The following is a 23,959-nucleotide window of genomic DNA, read 5'->3' as shown; positions in this document are numbered from 1 at the left end:
AAGTGCGGAACCTGCGGCGCGGGAAGTCTGCGTTTGAGCAAGGCAACAGATAAGGAGTACGGCCTTGCTGTAAAGCTTCTGCTTGTCTGCGAAAACTGCTATTTCGAACAGAAGCAGTTCTCTTCCCCAAGAATAAGCGGAGCTGCCACCATCACTCCCTTCGAAGTCAACATGAGGGCAATGAAAGGCATACAGACGATTGGCAAAGGCGTGACTTCTGCCTTGCGGACTTCTGTGCTTGTATGAACCTCTCACACCGAGGCCTGCACCACAAGACCTTTCAGGGACACCTGAAAACTTTTGTGGAAGCCTGTGAGAGTACAGCGACCGCAAGTGAAGCTGCAAGTGCGGCAGTCGTCAAGAGTTTGTATGCAGACTTTTTGAATCCTGTCGGGAACATTGATGTGATATTTGATGGTTCCTGGATGACCCGTGGTCGTACCTCTCACATCAGTGTGGGCTGCATTGTTGAGCTGTACACTGGTCTCGTGATTGACCACGTTGTATACTCAAATTTCTGCCTTGGATGTGCCTTGGGGTCACAGCCACAAGATGAAGGGTACAGTGCCTGGCTCGCTACACGACCGTGCTATCCGATGGAGACAGCCGGACATTTCATGCCTTGTCTGAAGCAGAAGTGTACGGCTTAATTCCAATTGAAAAGAAGGACTGCATCAACCATGTCCACAAGCGAATGGGGACTGCACTCCGGAATCTTGTCGAGAAGAAGAAGGCTCTGGGTGAGTCTCTTGGGGGAAAAGGCAAACTGACGCAGGATAAATGAAGAAAATCGCGAACTACTACGGCTATGCCCTGAGGAGCAACAGGAATGACGTTCCAGCCATGAAGAAGGCAGTGGAAGCTACACTCCTGCACATGACATCCACAGACGATGCCCCAAACCACTCGAAGTGCACCGAGGGTGCTGACTCTTGGTGCAAGTATAATAGAGCCTTGACTAATGGCGACGTTCCACCTCCGCACAAGAGGGCCCTCCCGGCTTCGGTTAGGGCCACTCTGGAGCCAGTGTTTGCCAGGCTCAGCGATGAGCCCCTGCTGGCACGCTGCAGTGAGGGAAAGACGCAGAATGCGAGTGAGAGCCTACACTCTGTTATCTGGACCCAAATTTTAAAGAATGGGAATGCTTCACTGAAAAGTGTGAAACGAGCTGCTGCTGAGGCGGTTGCTGTTTACAACTAAGGGAGAAGGGCAACCAACGTAGCCATCGCTACAAGTCTAGGCTATGAAGCTGGTGATTGCCTTGTTCGTCGAAGCACCGAAAAAGATGCACTACGTTTGTGCAAGGCAAATGAAGCTCATCAGAAGAGCACCAACACAAAAGAGGCTCTTGCAAGGCGGCACGAAACGGGAGCAACTGGAGACTACAGCCCGGGACTCCTTTGAAGACGTTAGCGGCCAACCGCTCGAGCATCACACCCAACGGTCCTTTTCAGGGCCACCCAACTGTTTGCCTGGTGGAGCTCTCGTCTCCTTGGCTCCGGTCCTCACTTTCACCTAAAAAAAGTCAAGCCCTAACTTCTCGAAAGTAACCTCTATAATTTCATCACACTTACACATTCGACATTTTTTTTTTAAATGTTTCCTTGGATGGAATAAGACACTTTTTGTTTTGTTTTGTAGGGAAACTGATAGGGAACATCTGAGTAACATCCGTTGTCGAAGATTCTTCCCAATATTTTCTGCACTCAGTGTCAAAACTTCAAATGAGTTTTTCTCAGCTTCATGTTTTTTGGTGACATGACTAGCCTTACGGAACTTTTCATTGGGTTTTTGTGGTGCAATTTTAATAAATCTTATACCGTCGAATTCAGAAAGGTTTGAACTGTGGAGCTATGCTATTTTTATATTGCTAAGTTGAACATATCAAATTTATTGAACAATAATGTCAGCTAATTATATTTTCGAATTGTGGGGCATCTACATAATTGAATATTTTTATACTGTGGTGTACATCAATGATAATATAAATAGCATAGCTCCACATGGCAGGTCTTTGGCTACAACTACATTTTAAGGGGAGACGCGGGTCGAAAAACGGCGATTTTCAGTAAAAAAGTCACTTGTTATTTTAACTGTTATAGCAACACTGATCCTTCCTCTTTATTATATAAAAAAATCAGAGCCGAAAACAGTCGCGAAATTATTTAAAAAGTCTGTTAAAGCACTCAAGGTGGCTAGAGAAGGGGCAGATATGACCCATGTTCAAGCGCGTGACGCGTCAAATCGTGGCGTCGCACGCCACTGGAATTTTGCAAGGCAGCAGGCCCACGCTTTTTCTCCCTAAAGCTGGCTTTGCCGCTTCACAAACCCCCAGCATGTAATAAAAAAAAAAAAGTTTCGCCAGCCCAAACCTAGCATTTTCACTGGCCATTTAAATCACGTGGTGAGATTTCGACCACGCCATTGGCTGTCAGCGTGGGAAGCGGCCATAGCTCGTCTGCTCTTCATGCGACGCGCAGCTCGCTGTCACGCTTGCCCGCTAGTTTTCTCTCGGCGTATTTTCAAAATTTCACGCATCTTTGTGCTCTTCGCTGCGATAGAAGCCGAGAAGAAACATGATTTTCGGTGTCGAAAGTACCGGTCAAACCACGCGTTCAAGGGAAGTCACCGGCAAAGTGAAACAGCGTGCACTGGAGACGTCCGCGGCAGCTAGGCCTAACCTCGGCGGAGACGACGCTTTTGACGGCTCGAAGCCGGCTTGGGCATTGAAGTTTCAGCGACAGCTTAGGCGATTTCGTCAGTGCATTGGATAAGAAGATAAGGATCTTCGAGAACTTCGAGCGTTGAGGAGACCTAGTACGGCGAGTGCCTTTATCGGCAAGATCGGTGCCGCGAACGCACTGGCGAGCGGAGCAGCTAGCTTGTCGGGAGCGCGGACGGTGCTAACTTTCCGTTCGCGAGTTGGCCAAGAAGCGAAAAGGACTCTCGTCGTTTCTAGAGCTGCGTTGCAGCAGTGTAGCGTTTGCCGCTTCCGTAGTGTCATAGGCGTGCTCGTCGCGGTGTACAGCTCCGGTGGACGACGCCCTTCAGCCAGCCCGAGGGAGATTTTCGTCGTGAACGTCAATGCAGTGGTTGGGGCGCGCGTTATCGGTGCTGGATACAATCAACTTGCCCGATTTCGTGTGATTCTTGGTTAGCCGAAACAAGTGCACCATAAGGAGTTTAATGCCATAACAAAAAAGTGAACCTTGTGGTTACAAAGCAGTGGCTGACAGAAACAAGGTCTAAGCATCGCTAGCTAGCGAAGAAAGCACGTCTTGAGAATGCTGCTCACAATGTCACTATGGGAGCAACATATGATGTTGGTGAATTCTAAAACTGTGCACTGATCATGATACCCTGGCCTGCATTGTGTGCAATTTTCATGCAGGTAGTGCTGCTACAACAGCAATAAACAGCTTTTGTATCTTTAAATCGCATTTTTCTCAAATTCTTATTTTGGGCCGAATATGGGTTTTGTGCACAATATTTTATGTCGTTATTTTTGTTCAATCAACACCAAATTTGGCATGCATGATCTTTAGGATGTGTAGAATGCAAGTATCTAGGTTTAAATGCAATCAGCAGTATTTTTGGGCATGCAAATTTAAAAAATTATCTTGTTCTAGCCACTAAAAACAAGGCACCAGATATAAAATTGTCTCAAAACATTGCATGCCAAGGGAATGTTGCTATGTTGCTTATCTGCACTCAGTGGAGTGTTGGGGACAAAAAGAACTAGTTGGCTCTGCCCTACCATGCCTGCTGCTCTGTACAGCAGCTGCACAAACATGCATTGTTTTTCACTTATGCATGGCATTTAGAATATGAAGGCATTAAGCTATTTTAAGGGGAGACGCGGGTCTTAAAACGGTCGAAAATGGTCAAAAAGTCGATTTTGGGAAAAGCTCATTTTCGGAAGGTTTATCCTTTCGAGCATCTACAGTAAAATTATTAACGCTGAATTCGGTTGGGAAATGCGATAAAATCGGCTTTCAAAACACCACGGCAGCGACGAAATGGCCCCGAAAAGAGAGACTTTGTTCGAACTTCCCGCGCGCGCCGCCGGCGTTGCAGCCGGCCGATCGCCGCCATCTTGGGCTTGTTTTGAAGCTGGTTTCTTTGTGTGCAATTTGAGCTATCTCAAAATGGCGTCGCTCAAGCCGAGCGGCGGTTCGGGCCGGTTTCCCGAAGGCCGTTTTCGGGTCGCTGATTGGCTCGCACGCGGCGCGCTTCGCGCGCGCTCCGTTCTGCGCCTCCCATTGGCTGGTGTGACCGTCTACGTCATTTCTTTTTTTTTTTTCTCTTGCGTTCGCCGCTGTGGCTGTCGCTTCGTGCGCGTCTGTTTTTGCGCTCGTGTTTCTCTACACGCCGTGTTTCCGCCTTGTGCCGGGAGTTTCTCTTTGCGATCGAGATGCCGGGAGACAGTCGATTGAAATCGAGCACGCATTGAGCTTTTGGAAGCCGGAAGAAACGTCCGTGGAACAAAAAACAGCAGGCAGCGGCCACCAGTGCGTCGCCGGGGCCTGCAGTGCCGGACTCGTTGGATCCGCCGGGTACATCAAGCACGCTGCCCGATGACGACACCGCGGGACCAGGTTGCAGCACGAATCGTATCTCGGATCGTGGTACACTTCGTGTTGATGCTGTGTACTATTCGTCGACCGAGCAGGCGCAGCGTGTTGAGCGATCGGCGCAAGCAAAGTCCGTTCTGTCGGAAAAGTCGGCAACCCAGCGCAAGTTTGACCTTGTTGGCGTCAGTGCGGATTACCAGACAGCTGATGCCGGTACCCAGTTCGTGATTGTGGACTTGAAGGTTTTGAACAATTTTTTCGCGCAAGCGAAGTGCGGAACCTGCGGCGCGGGAAGTCTGCGTTTGAGCAAGGCAACAGATAAGGAGTACGGCCTTGCTGTAAAGCTTCTGCTTGTCTGCGAAAACTGCGATTTCGAACAGAAGCAGTTCTCTTCCCCAACTGTTTGCCTGGTGGAGCTCTCGTCTCCTTGGCTCCGGTCCTCACTTTCACCTCAAAAAAAAAAAAAAAGTCAACCCCGAACTTCTCGAAAGTAACCTTTATAATTTCATCACCCTTACACATTCGACATTTTTTTTTTAAGGGGAGATGCTCCTCGAAAACACTTTTTCTTTAATATTGAACCTAAGGTTATGAAACATTGGCCATTTATAGAGTTTTTAATGCAGATTCCAAATATGTTTTTACTTTTCACATATCTTTATTAGTTTTTGTGTAGAAGTGTCTGCAAAAGCACAATATAGGGCCTTTTGTGCACACTTTTTTGATAATGAAATGCATGTTTAGACCAGCTTGCAATAGCTCATTATGTTGCTTTGGTAATATAGTATGTCGAAAGCTACTTCAAATTTATTCATTTTATCCTATAATTGTAAAAAAAATTCAGGAACACCAATGTGTATATTTTGGGCACCATGTGTCAACATTCTGAATTTTTTTCAAAAAAAGTTCAAGAGATTTTTTATAACCAGGTAGATAACAACATTCTACACACTTTGAAGAGGCTGTGCGCGAAATTTCATCCAGATCTGACCACTGAAAGTACTCAAAATTTGTTGCACAAAATGCAAAAAATGCTGAAAACTACGAATGGAGAAAATTGCATTTGAAAGTTTCAAACATCTGTATTTTTTCATAAACACAACAAAAGCACATGAAACTTCTTGCCACTGCTTTCATGGCCGCACCATGAACTTTCTTGCCGATAGCAGCAAAGTTCTTGTGGTGTAATGGGTTCGGCAGGTCAAGAATTGCACAAAATCGCGACAGCTGTTCGTGTCCAATGCCAATCGCGCGCGCAGCCACCACCACCTTCACGTTGACGGCGAAGCTGTCGCGAGAGCTTCGACTCCGATAGTCCTGATTTCCACTGGCGCTATCTGCAAGTCCACCGGGCACAACGCAGCTCGAGGTGTGCACAGCAGAAAGCACTGATGCTAGGCACTCGCTACTTTCACAGTGCAGCTCAAGAAAGGCCGAAATCCCCTTTCGCTTTTCCACCGGTTCGCGTACCGCAAGGGTACAGGTGCGGCACGTAGGGCAAGCAGCACCGCTTACCAGCACCGTAAGCGTGCTAATCTCGCATATCGCAACACTCTTAGAATATCGATGACCGCATGCTGCCCTATCTTCCTTGAAGAGTCCAATCTTCACCTCCGAGGTGCTCACAAAGTTCACCGCGGCATCGATCTTGTCCGAGTGCACGTTGGCCTGGTTAGGACTAGCTTGCGTCTCCCGCTGCAGCTTTCCGGTGAGGTCCGCGACGGCGTCCTCGGTACGGGTTCTTCGACCGAGACTTTCGAGCTCGGAAGTTGCACTTTTGCGTGTCGTTCATCGCGAACTCAACAAATGCTAAAAGGCCGCTGAAAAGAACTAGCAGAGCACGATGTAGCGCGATCCAGACGCTGCACAAAACGAAAGCAGGAGGTAGGCTTCGCCACAGCGTCGTATCAGTCTAGGCCAATGGCGGCCTCTCTAGAGCACCACGTGATTTAAAAGGTCCAGTAGGGACGCTCGAAGCGTGCGCGGAAAACGTTTTTTTTATTATTTGCAGCCGAGATACGAAACTGCGAGAGATGCTATCTACAAGAGAAAGGCTTGCTCAACCTCTCCCAGCAAACGGCAATGGCGGGCGACGCGGCGTTCTCGAGGTATAGGCGCACGAAAATTGACGATTTGCGCGGAAAATAGCACTTTCTCGAGCCACCGTGGTTGAATAAAATGGACTTTTTACTAACTTCACGATCGAATTTTGCCTCGATCTTTTAGAAAGTTGTAGCTAAATGTTCAAAGATAATTTTACAGGCAAAAACTCAAAACTGAAAAATTACTCGGAAAACTCGCTTTTTCGACGCGCATCTCCCCTTAAATGTTTCCTTGGATGGAATAACACACTTTTTGTTTTGTTTTGTAGGGAAACTGATAGGGAACATCTGAGTAACATCCGTTGTCGAAGATTCTTCCCAATATTTTCTGCACTCAGTGTCAAAACTTCAAATGAGTTTTTCTCAGCTTCATGTTTTTTGGTGACATGACTAGCCTTACGGAACTTTTCATTGGGTTTTTGTGGTGCAATTGATAAATCTTATACCGTTGAATTCAGAAAGGTTTGAACTGTGGAGCTATGCTATTTTTATATTGCTAAGTTGAACATATCAAATTTATTTAACAATAATGTCAGCTAATTATATTTTTCGAATTCTGGGGCATCTACATAATTGAATATTTTTATACTGTGATGTACATCAATGATAATATAAATAGCATAGCTCCACATGGCAGGTCTTTGGCTACAACTACATTTTAATCGGAACGAAAAAATATTGAGGGAAACTGTCCTAACGACCCGTAAGAAATTACCAAATTAGGCTTTGGTTATTTCCCAATAACATTATAACTAATTGAGATAGAGTAAAACTAATTACATTTTTGAAAACAGGAGGAAGAAATACATATACACACCCAATTTCGTTATTATATCTCTAAAAATAAAAATTTTCATTTTAAGACCAGTGTCTCCCCTTAAGACTTTCAGGCAGAGAGTGCTTTTAAAATATCCTACCAGTTTTCATACCGAAGTTGCTTCTCGGGGCAATGGTTTGCCCGACTAGGCAGAACACATCCACCTCCTTTACGATCCCACGTCTCAAAGGCTTCCACCAACCGAACCTGTACATTTTAGCCATCATGGAAACAGATTCCTTAGTGCTAAGGCATAGCAGGCAGGAATGGAAAGCACCCCTTTCGACTTGCAGAACTCTCCGCTGCTCCCAACAGTATCGCAGTGACGCTCACCGAGGTGAGTCGGAGGTACTGCTTCTCCAGGTCCTGGCAGGTGCCCACAATGGGGAAGGACTCCCAGTCCAGGTCCGTGTCTCCGTTGTCCCCACTGCCGGAAGAGGGTCCCAGGGTAGGGCCTGCATTGATGCACAGCACCAGGGAGAAGGGCCGCTTCTTCTTGCCTGCAGAGATCTCAGATTGGAAGCGGGCGGCCCGCTTCTGCAGTTTCTCCGTCGTCGCCATGTCCTCTTCTACCTGGAATTGAACCCTGCGTGCACACCAGAGGAGGAGGAAGGGCATTGTCAGCACATCCGAGACCATGAGACACGGTACAGTTGAACGTCGCTACAACGAAACTGACAAGAGACGTGAAAAACTTCGTTCAAGCAGAATGAGCTCTTAAACAGTGATATTAGACTGCACAGTCAAAAAGCATGTTTCAAAAAAGTGAAATCAGATCAGCTACTTCCGCTCTACAAAATGGGAGATTACACCTGCGCCTTGTCCCAAGGCAGTCAGCTCAACTAACAACCAACAATGGTGATTTATGCAGAAATTGTTGATCCTACCAGTTGGGAAACAGATTTCAAAAAGTGATTAGTTTTAGTATGTGTTTTAGCTTGATAAAACTGTGTAAACATTTAGCCACTGCGTGTCTCTTCCTTCATTTCTTCACCTCAAAGTGCACAGCACAACTATTTAGCAATTATTCACAGCTGTAGACTTCCTTTGCCGTTTGGTGTGGACTTTATCCGGAACTAAGCGCGCTGATCTTCCGGTATCCCAAGAGAATGACCAACACTGCCATCAGTCCATAAGAGCAGCCGATAAAATGCAGACAACGGAAGCTTACATTTGTTGCTGCTGCTGCTGCTTCTTCTGCTTCTTATTGGCCTTGCGGTTAGCCTGGCCAGACTTCTTGTTCTTCCCCCCAGAACTGCTGTTGCTATTACCACCATGGCTGTACGAAGAGACACTAGAGTTGAGAGCCTTTTTGGACGAACGAGGAGTCTCTGGGCTGGAGCTGGACTCCAGTGAGCTACAGTGGGAGAAAAGCAGAAAAAATGTGCATTGATATAAGTGACAAGACGTCCATCACTCTCTCTGAAGCTTTTTCTCTCAGCATCAGCAGCGTGAAGGTAGGCGGGGCACATGACGTCCTCTGCTTCCAATGTTTGGCCTCTCTTGTTACAGCACTGAACATCTTTGAAATTTTAAATGATGCTCTGCAGTAATACACATCTGTCTGACCCCTGGACAAAGCCTACAGAGCGGCGTCATAATGCTAAATTTTGAATGGGACGACAGAAGTTTTACCGATGCAACAAAGGCAAGACAATGAAAGGCAGGCTACAGAAATGAGAAAAAGGGCAGATGCCCTTAAGCATCCTTGCTGCTAGATTATAGTTCTAGTGCCCCATACCTTGAACGCCTCTTCTTGTTGCGACGGTCCCTCGTGCTGTGCGAAGACGCAGGGCTGCGTGACCGGGGGGACCACGACCTAGATCGTGAACGAGACCGCGGAGACCTGCGCGATGACCCCCGACCCCAGTCGCTGCCGCTCCGACGACTGCTGCTGCTGCTACTCTTCAGAGGAATAAACCCCGGAGGGGACTCTCCGCCCCCACTGCTCCCCGACTGGGCAGAGGAAGAGAGCCGCCCCGAAAGCCCCCCAGCTGAGGGCAGTGCTTGGCCCAGTCTGCCCGTCATGCCGCCAAGTCGCCGACTGATGCCGCCACTACCACCCACCGCCTTGGGTGGGCTAATGAGCTTGGAAGGTGAACCACCAGAAGATGCAAGACCTGGAAGGAGGCCACTGCCAAGCTTACTACTACCGCCACTGCTGCTGCTGTCCTGGGATGCGGACGCACCCCCCGTTGTCGCCCCCTTCTGCTGCTCCTGCTGCAGCCGCTCACTGTGGATGCTGCACACACAAAGAAACAGGCACACATTAAGTCAAGTTGCTCAAAGGGGCAGTCTCGTACACTTAGCAACAGAGTCATGCATGCACAAGGAATGTAAGGGGGGACATGAAATTTCAACACTCTACGCTGCAGGGTTTAACGTATAAACAACAACACAAAAATTACACTGATCACTAGAGACTGTAGTGTAGGGGCTTCTGGATTGTTTTTGGCCATCTGGGGTTTTATAACGCGGGGTTTCTACCAACAGCACACGGGCGTCTTTGCATTACGCCTCCACCAAAACAAGGCAAGGAGCTGACCGCAGGCAAAGAATGTGCCCCGGGTTACCCCACCTGGGCAGCGGTTCCTTGTCCCAGTCGATGGACCACATGGCACCGTCGTTGTACATTTTTGTGAGCTTGCCCTTGAGAACGATCTCTACCTGGTCGCGATCAATCTCAGACTGGCACTTGCCGAAGGCCCGCATAGCATAACGCCTGCAACAAGAGGAAGCATAACCGCAGGGCTCACACAGTGCACGTGGCAAACTAAGTGCACACAAAGGCAAATCTCAGGGGAAAAAAACCTCAATTGCAGGGGCAGAAATGCAACTAAAGTTGAAACTTCAGCCACTTTCCTAACCAAACTACGAACACAGAGAGGACATTACGGTAGAAACTTGAGTACACAACTTGTAGGACACCGTAAGTGTCATATTTACACGATTCTAATGCACCCATTCTTATAAGGCACAGCTAAAATTATGCCCACAGAAGGAAAAAAAATTAAGTAGCCTCGTTGTGGTTTACAAATCCAATTCATACATGCACGCAAACCTGAGGGTCTCATTTTAAAAAGCACGCATTAGAATCTCGCAAATATGTTAAAGTTCAAATAATAAACCCAGCATGCCATCACAAATCTTGTTTACTCGCACGGTGGGAGGCTGTACTCCTTCCCGCTATCGAAATAAATATTCACCTTCACTGTCAACAAGAGCAAAAAGGCTACTCACAAATGAATGTTTACTGGAGGGATAGTAGCACCTATGCCCGCCTTTATAACTTCCGGCTTTCCACGCACATGTACTGCTGTTTCTCGCCAGTATGAATTCAGCTGAGAGTAAGCATTTGATTGCGTCATCTTGCCTTTTGTCACTGCCTTTCATTCATCCATCAAGCATTAATGAAATATTCTTCCCATCTCCACAATGAATCAATTCACGTTGAGGCCCCGTGAGCACTCTAATGAAAAAATCTGCACAAGCAAACCAAACATGACAGCAACTCACTTTAAGCTTTCCGGCCAGTCTCCACTACCATGAGGGGCGAGGTTAGCCCTAGAAGAAAGTAAATAACAATAAATTAGCCACTGCCAAGGACAAGGCGCCAGTTATGGTGGCAATGCAATGAGAGGTGTGTAGAACGCACATCACTGGGATGCCATCAGCTAATTGATATGAGCCAACAAATCAATCTGCACAACACACCTGCACTTTCTACATGCAATCTTTATCGCCTGGTGTAGTGCGTTCAAGAAAACAAAGTATGTTTGGCAATAACGTTCAAGGGGGGGGAAGCGCTTTCCCGGAACGGCGCGGAAATATGAAATTAACAGTGAGGTTAGGGGAGGGCCCTTGTACGAGTAGGGGCGCTTGTTCGGAATTTTACGGTACTTTCAGCACAGACACATAACTGAACCCCTGGTGATCCATACTACTTTTCAAGGTTTCTCAAGGCAAGAACGTGGTTTAAATTCCCTCGTTCCTTTTTCATTTTCTTAGAGCTGTGAGAACACTGATTCTACTCCCTTAGACAAAGGCAATGAAACAGCGAAAAATACAGGAGACGACCACATTTCCCTTATTTAAACACCACTTAGTTCCGCTAGCATGCTCACAGGCCGATTGGTATATTTTCATTGCTGCACTTCTCTGTGCAACCATCGAGGATGCCTTGAAACTGGATGGCCTCGTCAAGTTTTGCCCTGGCCGTCGCACTCACATGCAGTCCTCGAGGCGCTGAGTAGCGTCGGCCGCTGATCGCTGACCACCCTGTGCAGCTGCGCGCTGCTGCTGGAAGGCGTTGCCACGTGAACCGCCTCCCCGGCCACCAAACTTGCCCCGCTTAGGCAGGCTGAACCTCACACCACCCGCCCCTGGGGCTTCTGGAAAACGAGACGAAGGCACAGCAAATCAGGCACAGCTGCAACTACCAAACCAAACAAGCAAGGCAAGAGCAGAGCCAATATCTTGAGAGGGAAAGTGTGTGTGCAGGGGGGGGGGGGGGGACTTAGGACAAAATACTTATCACTGAGGTCATATTCACTAGGAGGGGCACTATACACGTTCAAGGACACATTAAACTGCATCATACATAGCTGGGTATGTTATGAAAAGTACCCCCCATCCCCCAAAGTACTCTTAAATGACACTGAAGAACCACATGTAGCCATGGCCTCTGCCAGTTCCAGCCTAACAAAAGAAGACACCTGCACGAATGACCCTACATAAAGGTCCAGGTTGAATTAATAATAACAGGCTATATATAGAGTTAACAAATTTCCGTTTAGGTGAAGTCAACTTAAACATTTTTGTATTGGTTTGGTTTGTGGGGTTTAACGTCCAAAAGCGACTCGGGCAATGAGAGACGCCGCAGTGGAGGACTCCGTAAATTTCAATAAACTGGGGTTTTTTAACGTGCACTGACATCGCACAGCACACACACGCCTTGCTTTTCGCCTCCATCTATGAAGAGAATTACTTTAAGGGGGGAGGCTACCCTTGAACACCAACTTTTTTATTTCTTGAGGTATTTGAATGAAATTTTCAGGGTATGCTCATAGTACACGCAGTTGAAGAACTACCAAGTTTCATGGAGCTGGGCTCATCGGTTCTCAAGTTAGAGGAGTATATCAAGATAGTTTACAAAGGTCCCTAGGGGCGGGCCTGGAGAATTTGCAAAATGTGCTAGCAGTGTGAAATTTGTTATGGTCATTCCTGGATAGTTTCCCCAGGGCAAGACAATTCCCTTTTTCCAAATTTCCTCTCTGAAAAATTTTAGTACAGCCCCAAAGTTAGTGTTCAAATTTACACCTGACTTAACAATATTTTAATTGACTGCCCCTAATTACACATGAAATATTTTGAAAAAAACGAATTGTCTTGCCCTCAGAATTTTACTTAGGTATGTAACAAAAAAAACCTCATGAAAATCCAATAAGCGGTTCTTGAGCTATGACTTTCCCTAGCAGCCACACCGTGCAAAAAATTGATTCTGAGAAAACGGCTCTCAAAGGTTGAGAGAACAATAACTTTTTTGTTTCTAAAGTTATCATGATGAAATTTTTAAGACAGGCTCATGACATTAACAAATGAAAAACCACCAAGTTTCATAGAATTGTGCACGCTAATTCTCAAGTTACAGAAGCATATCAAACTGGTTCGAATAGGTCCTTTATACCAAGCCTGGAGAAATTGTGAAAGGCACTGGCATTGTGCAATTTGTCATGCTGATTCCTAGATAGGTTCCTCAGGGCAAGACAAAGCCCTTTTTCAAAATTTTCTTGCTGAAAAATAGCATAGAATTGGATTTTTTGTTATCAATTAGACCTATGTTGATTAACCAAATTAATTATGACAAATTCCAGACATAATATTTTGAATACATGGGCTTGCCTTGCCCTCAAAAATTTATTCAGGTACAGTCGAGCCCACTTATAACGGCCCCACTTAAGACGAACACTCGCAATTATCACGAACAAGTCCGGTGCGGCCGTCAAAATATACATTAGGGCTATGGCGCTCCGTCGATCTCGGCTACAGCGAACATCTGTGCGACTAGCCGATCAGCTACAGCGAACGCCTTGGTGCCGCGGACCACTTTCCACATGCTGAGATCCGTCGATCCTGAGCTCTGCAAGCCGCGACAATCGGCATTCCCGATTCCCCCGCGGCATTTCGCCCTAGCATATTAGGCGGCGCAGACGCAGAAAGCGGTTTCCCGGTTTATCTATCGCGGCATCTCGCCGGAAGAACAAGGAGCGGCCCAAACGCGACAAGCGACTTCCCGGGTTATCTTCCGCGGCATAAGCGCCGAAACGAAAAAAAAAAATAATAAAAGCTAGCCAAGTCTGCACTGAATGCGTGTCGCACCTCGAGGCAGCCAACAACGACAGCAAAGAGCCGTAGCAGACGACGCGGGGAGGCGGAGACCGACGCGTCAGCGGCCGCAGCAGCCAATAGTAGTCGCCCGATCCCCCGCGTTCTCGCGGAGCGCGCGCTTTGCCCAATCGCAGCCTTGAATTCGAGCGCGGGAAACTTGAAAGCCGCCACGAGGCTCTCAATCGGTAGCAAGCCACGCCTCGACCGCGCCGCCGTCGCCGCCGCCGAGGGTGGCAGAAGAAAGCGCAAGAATTCACAAACAAAACAAGACCAAGATGGCGGCGCTCAGTTCGGCGGGAGAGGAATGGTGCGCGCGCGAAGTTTGGGAATTTTCGGCGCTTGCTCGCTGCTCCGCGGCTGCCGCCGCTTGTTAAATAATTAATTTCGAGTATTTCTACGGCGAGTTGGGCATTGATAATTACAGAAAGGGTAGTTTATAAGACATACTACCGGAATATATAATCTTCAAAAAATCGACTTTTTCGCGATTTTTCGGTTTTCAAAGGTCGCGTCCCCCCTTAAGGGGAAACACGGGTCTTTCGGACCAAAAAATCGCGAAAAAATCACTTTTTAGAAAATGTGATTTGCAAAATCAGTAGCTCTTTATCTACCTATCTGCTAAGTTTTTCATCTCTAGGGTCGGTATTTTAGTCACAATGCCAATTTATATAATCGATGTCGCCCAAATTTGGGCCGAAAACGACCCCCAAACAACTATTTTCCGCGAGGCGTAGCTCCCATTTTGTGCGCGGCACCGTAGCCATCTTGGTCTCATTCGAACGAGCCGCATTTCGCCTTCAAATTGCCGCCTCTGCTGTTTACATTCGCCCATTGGTCGCAGAAAAAATAGCAACAAAGAAAACGTGGCATTTGCAATCCCATTGGCTTTCGGGGTGCACGTGACGATAAGGCGTCACCGCATTAGTGGAGCTGGCTGACGGCGTCTGCTCGGCGCGCCCGAGCCGCGGGGAGACGGCGAAGACGTGACGCCGGCCGCGCATGGTTCCGAACCGCGAGGTGCGTTCACGGCAAGAATTTGTGAAAAAAGTGAAAAAAAAAAAAATAGTTGAATAATCATCTCAAGTGATGCTCTGCCCCGGCTGTGCGCGCTCAGGCCGACGAAAATCGTGCGCCGAACGATCGTGTGTACGAGCCTGAAGTAGGCCTAGCGTGTTCCCCAGCACGGGGGACTGCTATGCCAGCGGTCACACCCGCCGCGACAGTGATAACGCAGGCCGCAGATGAGCAGAAAGATAAGCTCAAAACAGGAAAGGCTTGAACTCGCGCCAACTCCAGCAACGAAGTGGTAGACGGATTGTGTTTGTGACGATGACGGCAGCGCGGCGGACAGTCCGCTTGGCGATGCGGAGTTCACGATCGTCAGATCTAAACAGTTTGCCGAGATTGGCGAAGCGTAAAACATACGGCGGCGATATTGGCATTTAAAAAAGTGAACAGAGATAAGGAATCGCCGTCAAACTTATTCTCCAATGCGTAAACTGCGGGACACGTCTTCGTAGAGCTCGCCGCGCGTTTGCGTGGATCGGACCTCGTTCATAGTTCTTAGGGAATTCACTTGCTTCCAGTGCAATGCAGAGCACTGGGAAGCAGCAAACAGCGCCCAAATTACATTTCTTTTCCGCAATAAATGTTCCTCACCGCGGTCTTGATGCGAGGACGTAGCAAAACGACGTACGTTAAAAAAAAAAAAAAAAAACGCTGCCTGCATATGACTCGTGCAGCCGAAAAAGTGACAACTGAATGTGCTGCAACTGCATATCAAAATGAAAGAGGAGACACTTGGACGTTGGAAAGCAGAGAGACTACATTCCTGGAGGTTTATAGCCATTTTAAATTGTAAATGTGTGCACTGCACCAGTGAATGTTAAATAATGCCCTGTTTCTTTTTTGCTCTTTTCTCAAACATGCATTCTCGACCACTTGCAGTTTTGTGGCCTTAATATCTCGGCACCTATTGCTGATAGAGTAATAATTTCTTTTTCAGCATGAAGCCAATTATGTGGAGCACACAATGTTGCAAGTAGATTTTTTAATTTCTTGTTCAAAATTTTTAAAATTGCTTTTTTTTGTGACCTTTATATGCTATATTTTGACCTTTGAACTTTGTTATGCAATAAAACAAGAAATAATTGCTTAATCAAAAAACTGCTTGCAACATTGTGTTCCTCATTCTTTCTACTAGTGTCCAGCAATGTGTTCACCTTAAGTTTTTCTTCAGTGATCATTTTGTAATTGTTCTTATAAGAATTAGACTAATTGGTGTAATTATCTCATGAAATAATTGGATCACAAAATAAATAATTGCAGTTACTACACAAACCCACCAAGCTGCATCAATTTTGATTGGTAAATAACGAAAATAGTTTTAAGACCAGTGTCCCCCCCCTTAAGCCGTATATCCAAAATGAAAAAGGGCACTCGTAGATCACACTAACGAAAGTATGCCCTACTCCCGAGTGGCCACAGCGAGATAAGTAGAAACACACTCACGCTTTCCCTGCATGCCAGTACTGAACTGCGTGGGACCCCTGGGGCCTGGGGCCTCGCCATTGGGACCCATCCCATTGTAGCCGTAGTAGAAGCCATAGCCCGGTCCCTGAGGGCAAAAGCCCGAGCCATAGCCCGGTCCAAAGCCAGGAACTGGGCCCTGCTGACCGAAGCCAGGCATGGGCTGCTGCTGCTGCTGCCCCTGGGCAGGGGTTGCACCAGCTGAGGAGGAGGAGGAAGCATCTGAGCCTCCACCCTCCTTCTCAGAAGGGGGCGGGGCCTGCTCCCCGGGTGGTGGTGGGGGCGGGGCAGCATGCCCCGAAGGGAGAGGAGGCCCAGAGGGACTGGAGTTGCTGCCGCCTCCGCCAGCCGGACCAGGCTGCGGGTACTGCATCGAAGTCGATGAAGCATAGTAGCCACCACCGTACATGTTCTGGAAAGACCAAATGGCCCAGCATTAATTCCTCAAGACTGCGGTGTAAAGCAGGTGCCACACTAGTGGGGCAGAACAATTCGGACAGACCCGGAAACGAGCACGCATCACCATCACTGTTAGCCCACACTTGGGTCCGTTGCGAAACAAATGCCTTCCTAAATGAACTCTACCCTGTGCCAGCCACAACCATAGCATACTTCCAAGTTCGTTGAGGGGACAAGGAAATGCCACCTACTGATGCTAAGTAAAGCAAACGAGCGATAGGTGCAGTAGAACCTCGTTGATAAGCTCCCAGTTCATACGAGTTTCCAATTTTATGCGCTCAAAATGCAAACAGTATAACATCCCCCCATAGAGTTTAACTATTTTTCGCCCAGTTAATCCTGGACAACACAATTTCCCAGTTATTACATCTGAAATTTATACACACTGTGGTTGTATAAATATGTTTTGCAATCAACGAGAAATATGCTAATGGTCACTCATGACACGAAAGCTGCACTGGCGGCGCTCACCTGCTACAGGGGCAAAACATCAGAGAAAGCTACTAAACAAACATACGAAGGCACCCATTTCCACGGAAACATGACCTCATGAAGAACAGCGCTGTGGCTTCTTTGCAGTGCCTCAAGGGCACAAGGTGAAACATTTGAGAACTACAACTAAACAACCGACAGTAGACAAAGTGATGACTCACGAAGTGAGGATAGAAGCCATAGCCAGGACCTCCAGGACCTTGCGCTGGGTAGCCATTGTACCTGAAACACACAAAAAGACGCAAAACTATTAATTGAAAGCATTACTTCGCTATGTTCGCAGAAATCGTGTCCGCAGCAGTTCTAATTGATATGTGGTAGAGATTAATGAGTGGTGTCATTCAATAGAGAATGTAATGGTGTGCCCAAAAAAATAATTAGTCCAATAAGTTAATTAGGTAATTAATTAGAATAACTGGTTCACAGGAAAGGAAAGGCGCAGTATCTGTCACACTTGCTCTGTGGACACCTGAACCGCGCGTAAGGGAAGGAAGGTGGGAGTGAAAGCGGAAAGAGAAAGGAGTGCCATAGTGGATGTGAGGACACGCAATCGGAAGTAGGCCGAAAAAGGGCATAGGGCGTGCAATTTGAAAGTACCAAAGACTAAAATGGGTAAACAAGAAGTGAATTAATGTGATGTAGAGGATGTGACATCATGCAACCGGAAGTAGAGCTGAAAAAGGAAATAGGAAGGGATTGGCGCACAATTTGCAAGTACCAAAGACTAAAATGGGCAAACAAGAAGTGAATTAAGCAACTAGAAGCAACCAACAGCAGCATCCGTGCTTTTGCATTACTCCAATGCAGATTCTGCAGTGCTCTTTACCTTTTTCTCATTAAAATGCAACACTCTTACTAACATTACTAAAATGTAACAAGATCTGGTAACAGTACACACGACAGCTAACTGACATAAAAGTGAGGCAGCGGACTGCACAAATTATGCGGATATGCAGCTACCCCTACTGTCCTCGCAAACATTTCTTGCGGAACTGTCATTAAAATGGCCACATTTTATATTTACCTAATGATTTGTGCAAACCATTAATGTCTGCATTTTTTTTTTTCAACAGCGCTAACACATCAGAAGGCATATTTCCATATGGAATTTCCCACACCACTAGAAACAAACAACCAGAAGAGCATTACGCAGCACTGCCAATTTTTTCTTATATATATTGAGAGGTGTAGCATTTTCTCAAGAAAGCAAAACTTTGACCATTTCTTACAGTGCCTGTACCAATATGAAGACTTTTTTTTTTTTTTTTTGCGAGCACAGTCCCATATCCAGCGCCCATAAGTCAAATGGTAATGCACAGATCAATAGGAAACATTCATTGGCATTCTAACACACGAGCACAATATGCAAACGGTTCAACTACGTTCAGACGTTAATTGATGCCCGCTACTTCTAGTGATCCGCAATTTTCGCCCTTTACCAAACACAGAAATGCCTTCACTGCCCTGGAAGTTTTTAGGTATGCTAGAGAGAGAGAGAGAGAGAGAGAGAAAAAAAAACAATTAAGACTTGACAAAGATTCAATGCTGGCATCAAATGCAGGCCGCAAAATCTTTGAAATGTTGCAGACGCACCCCATGTATCCTGGATACATGCAGCCCTGCTGCTGGTGCTGGCCAGGCCAGAAGCCATAGCCAAATCCCGTTGCATAGCCGGCCGAGGCCTGTTGCTCGGTGCCAGCCCCTGCCTTGCCATTGGTGGTGGTCTGCACTTTTTCGAGGGCCTTGCGCGCATTCTCCCAAGCTTGGCTCGGGTCCACGGGCACGGAAGCCTCCATTTCCTTGCTTGACTTACTGCAGGGGCGGGATAGATTTTTTAACAAAAAAAAAAATTAATAGGCAGCACCTTTTAGTACAACTTACAGGACTGTCATTTTATTTTTTACCCCTTTTGATCACAGCAGTTTTTCAAAACAAGTAATTTTTCCGCAGGCGCATATTACTCCGCTCAGCGTCATTTAGTTTCTTTGTTTGCAAAAGTTCTGCTTATGCTTTGTTTACTTTTTTTTCCTACATTGTACTCTATGCCATTACATTGTTAACTTCCTTTACTCCATTGATGTACCCTCATCGCTTTTCTTCCCCAGTGAACAGCACTAATATTAACTTGTGTTTATTTAAATTTTCTTGGAATGTACTTCACTTCCTTCAACCACAAGGGCGATGAAACAATGATACAATGTCAAGTCACATTTCACAAAACGAAACTATATAAGCCTTAAGGTTCGATTCTTGCGGTTTAACAACATACCTGCCAGGCCCACAGAAAAGGCATTAAGGAGATATGATCTGATGGGGGCAGGGGGGGAAGGGGGGGGGGGACAGGTAGCAGGCATTTATAATAGCAGAGCTGTTATTTATTTCAAAACAGAAGGGATTGGGTTGTTTTTATGTACAAACCACCAATGCGCCGACAAAATGTGTGTAGCCAAACCTGTTCTGCTGCCATTATTGATGCTAATGTCTCAACTGCAAGGTGTGCAAAACGCACAATGATAGTCTTCGCGATGCCACAATACAGCCAAGCTCAGTACACTGCCTTAGGTAGAGCCGATAACTCTGTTACGATGTACCTGAGCTGCCAAAGTTAGAAACAAAAAAAAAAGAAAACTCTAGAATGAGACCACAGAGGCTGCCTGAAGCAAAACCGGTGTAAGTGTAGAAACACTATAGGTAGAACTAAAGTCGCTAGAATTTTAGGGAGATCCTGAACTTAGCGCCAGCTTGAGCCACCCCAGGCAGCGGCGGCACTGCAGTCACAAAAACAGCAAAATGAAAGTGGTACTGGCAGATTAACGACTGCGCTTTAGGTAGCTTCGGAGCTATGAGGCCAGGCTATAAAAAGGACAAGGCCAAACTTGTCCAAGCACTGGAGTGTTTCCGGGAGATTTGTTTCGGTCAGACAATTGCGCAAAAACAAAAATTCGGGAGACATGGCAGGTATGAACAACATTCCAAGGCAACTCAGGCCACGGTGGAACATTACAGAGGGCTCCGGATAATTTCGAACAACGTGCACTGATGCCGCACCGTACATAGGTGCCTTGCACTTTGCCTCATTTGAAACATGACCACTACACCCACGATGAAGCCTAGGCTTCGCAGCTAACAGCAGTCAAGCGTCCCAAGCAACGAACCACTGCAGTCGGGGTCATCAGGGCATTACCCAGACACACAACATCCAATGCAGATAAAGGCAACATGAGTGATTAGCACGCCACCATGAGTTAGTATGCACAGACAGCAATTGAGGTCACGATATACACAGAATGAAAGCAGTAATGTTGCCTCGGAAGACTATTATTTTTTCTTTTTGCCCAGTGCCTTCCTGAATGAATACCCAACAGAACCAAACTTACACACTTCTGCTGGTGCTTTTGTACTGGTTGAAAATGCAGGAGAATGGCATTCACCCACAACATACAAAAGATGTCCAATCAAACAATAATCATTTCTGCTGATTTTGCATACAAGCTAATGCTGATTTAACTATGCAAACAGTAAGAAATATATGCAGAAGCAAGCTTTTTGTCCAAGTTTAGAGTTGGATGGGTAAAAAACTTGAAGAAAAAGCCCCTGCAGAATACGAAAACTTTTTTTTTTCATTTAATGTGTATTTTTTATAAGTTTACTTTTTATGCTTTCATATTTGCCATTTTGCTTTTTATTTACCACTATTGGTGACTATATTATTAATTACAATTATTCCTTTCCATAGCCTACAAATAGTTTCACATTAGTAACTGGGTTTAAAGGAGAGGAAAGGCCACACTTTGTCACACTTTCTCTGTGGACACCTGAACCCCGTGGTAGAGAAAGTTGTACTACTCTGCACCTCAATAATGTTCACATATTCAGTCACGGCTTCACTTTTTGCGTTCTCATCCTATGCCCAAGGTTTGGCCGCACCAACATAGTCTATTAATGCATTAATAAAGAGGCAATCAAAGAAAGGCTTTCCAAGATGGTGCAAATCAAAAGGAAGAGCAGAGCTTGAGCAAAAGCAGAGGTCGTGCAATATTCACAATATAACACTACTGAAGGGTCCCTATGCCCGAGAACTGCATGAAAGGAGGGCATAACAGCATCACAGGTGATCTACAATGACAAATGATGGTTTAAACTTTACACATAGCGACATCACGTAGCTACGTAAGAGTAAACAGAGAATACCACTAAACTGTGAAGAGATTTCGCATCCCACGTACAAACGAGCGTCTATATGCACTTTCAGTATGCACTTAAAATGCTCCCCGAACAGGCATTCTCGCACCTGAATTCCAACCACTCGGATAATGAGAACACACTTGCATCTTCATACCGCAATGAGACCACAATGACTAGTAGAGAGATAAAACTTTTGCACCGTGCATCGCAGCACACGCACGCTTTCGCTTGCAACTACTGGTCCTCAACGCAGCAGTTTGTTGTGTCCATCTGTCGATGCACAAGTAGAAGGTACACTGTAAGCAAATGGTACCCGCTGAGTATGCTGCTGCAAAAATGCTTCACCTGAACATGTGCCACTGCTCCTAGAAACTGCCTCCACATCGCACCTGTAACTGCAGGTGCCTTTTACACCCTACAAATGCTATCACAGATAAGCACCCCCTCCTCCACTACAGATAACGAGAAGAAGAGGCCTGGCAAGATTAGAATTGTGCATATCCATCCCCGTCGCAGCATCTTGGGAGCCAAGAATGTTATCAGGCACAGAGAACCTTGACAAAATAGTCTCTTGAGAGAACATATCAGTTCCCTCGTTGCAATGTGAGAAATAAGCGCACCACACCATGTCGGACACACCGAACCCAAGCGAGGCCTCCAAGACATCAAAGCGGCCTGATCTACGACTGAAGATCTTCCCAGCACCAAGATCCTCGGCATTAAAGGTACTGTACACGCACATTTAGGATTTTCAGAAACTCTTCATGAACACCACGCAAACACTTCTCGAAAGGTACACACTACTTAAGCTGCAAGCGGTCAAAACGTTTTAATGCCGCCGAGGCTGTGAATGGTCAAAGGGTCAGAACAGTTCATCAGCTTAACCACTACTGACAGTGCAAGTGCTTCAAATGTGACGACTTGTACGCTTTGATGGGACCCAAGCCGCCTAGCATAGCGGGCCCGTAGCTTTGATTCACGCCTTTACATCTGTCACCGGCATCGGCAAGTGACTGCGAAAATGCAGCTGCCAGTTGCTGTCAGTTGAAGGTAACAAACGCGCGCACTTTTGCCACTAAAAACAAACCACTAGCTAACGATACAGGTGCGAATCAGGGCGTCCGAGCAAGCGGTTTTACGCGCGAGGTTGTTATGAGTGTGCTAAGGGGGCTAGCAGTAAGTCATACAGACAATGCCGAACCGCTATTCCAAAGGGTGGGTAAGGGGCTTCGACGAAAGGCGTGTCAACCCTTCTCCAGGTCCCCTAGGCCGGCCAAATGCAGCTCGAGCCTAACGAGTTGGCAGCGCCTAATGACAACGACGCTGAAAGCCCCGTCAAGGCGGCGAGACAAGCTTTGGCTCGCCGTCAACTCGAAAGCTTTGCCGAGTTGACTGAGTGACTTCCCGTAGGCACCCTACCTGCGTACTACACACGACCAGGTAAGAGCAGTGGGAGAAATCTGGCAGAAGCGAGGCGACGCAGTTGCTCGTGAAAGGCCGGCACAATGCGGTTAAAAGCGCAGTGTTCTTGGTACGGATTTTGTTTTTTCTTTCTCTACCCTTTTCTGTAGCGTCCTGTGTGCGCGCTGGCGTTGCACCGCCACAACCGCGGCAAAACAGCCGGGACTGGTTATGTTAAAAAGACTATCAGGTGATTCGGAACACCGCGCGCGAACTGGGAAACTTGACCAAACTCTGTCGCAGCTTTTGATTCGAACAGAGAGAGAATCGGCAGAAAAAAAACAAAAACAAAAATTCCTTCCTGCGTGACTGGCGATGCCTCGTTTTTCGCCCTTAGGCTTAGGGCTGGCTCCAGTAAGTCACGAAGAACGGTCAGCGTTTACGGTACTACGTCAACCGCGAGCAAGTCGTTAGAAGTACAGGATGGGAACAATGGTTTTGGGTAACAGCTAGGTGAACATAAAAAAATTGGCTTCGAATGCACTTACTCCCAAGGAGTAGGGGTCGGTCCTTGCTCGAACGCTTGTACTGCGGCCATCAGGAACACGACAGCGCTTTTCTGAAAGACCTAGCCTAAGAAACATTAAACATGGCAAACGAAAACAAACACGAAACGCTAGATTTAAACCGAAAAGAAACACCAGTAATCAAGCGCGAATTAATCTTCGAACAAGTAGGAACGAAGCACGTCAATGCATTCACAGGTCGCGAAATACGGTTCCACGCATGCGTAGTTCTCTGTTTGCGCACTTATGTTTGTACATCCGCAACAAAACATAGGACAAGATTGTGAAGCTTACATCACATTTATTATCATTACATCGCTACTATTTCCGTAATAAAAAACAAAAATAGTTTAATGGTACTTAAGACAATTTATTTGCTAGGTTAAAGTGCAGCGTAATAACGCTCGGTCCAAAATCCTAGCGCGGAGGAACATGCAAAAACACTGG

The 23,959-nt window shown here is 46.6% G+C and overlaps 1 protein-coding gene and 1 pseudogene across 2 annotated transcripts in view; one reads left to right on the top strand and one right to left on the bottom strand.

Annotated features, from left to right (window-relative positions):
- LOC146189146 (uncharacterized) overlaps positions 1-23,747 on the bottom strand; it is a 35,223-nt gene extending 11,476 nt beyond the window's left edge. Inside the window, exons 1-10 of one of the 2 annotated variants that reach the window (XM_084604058.1) lie at positions 23,495-23,747; positions 18,954-19,172; positions 17,522-17,582; positions 16,392-16,821; positions 11,722-11,884; positions 11,010-11,057; positions 10,072-10,215; positions 9,235-9,735; positions 8,665-8,850; positions 7,827-8,079 (exon numbers count right to left, since the gene is read on the bottom strand). In XM_084604058.1, coding sequence (XP_084460184.1) covers positions 7,827-8,079; positions 8,665-8,850; positions 9,235-9,735; positions 10,072-10,215; positions 11,010-11,057; positions 11,722-11,884; positions 16,392-16,821; positions 17,522-17,582; positions 18,954-19,172; positions 23,495-23,544 — 2,055 coding nt within the window. In that variant the 5' untranslated portion in view covers positions 23,545-23,747. The remainder of the gene's footprint in view (positions 1-7,826; positions 8,080-8,664; positions 8,851-9,234; positions 9,736-10,071; positions 10,216-11,009; positions 11,058-11,721; positions 11,885-16,391; positions 16,822-17,521; positions 17,583-18,953; positions 19,173-23,494) is intronic. The other variant, XM_084604060.1, reaches the window with a different exon arrangement.
- LOC146189147 (uncharacterized) lies at positions 673-1,419 on the top strand (annotated as a pseudogene).
- Positions 23,748-23,959: the final 212 nt, after the last annotated feature.

The sequence above is a fragment of the Amblyomma maculatum genome, chromosome 5 (genome assembly GCF_055883805.1).
Source record: "Amblyomma maculatum isolate TAMU_Amacu chromosome 5, ASM5588380v1, whole genome shotgun sequence".
In the NCBI taxonomy this organism is placed as follows: domain Eukaryota; kingdom Metazoa; phylum Arthropoda; class Arachnida; order Ixodida; family Ixodidae; genus Amblyomma; species Amblyomma maculatum.
Note: the sequence above shows the minus strand (reverse complement) of the source record. Positions and strands in the feature narration are given on the sequence as shown.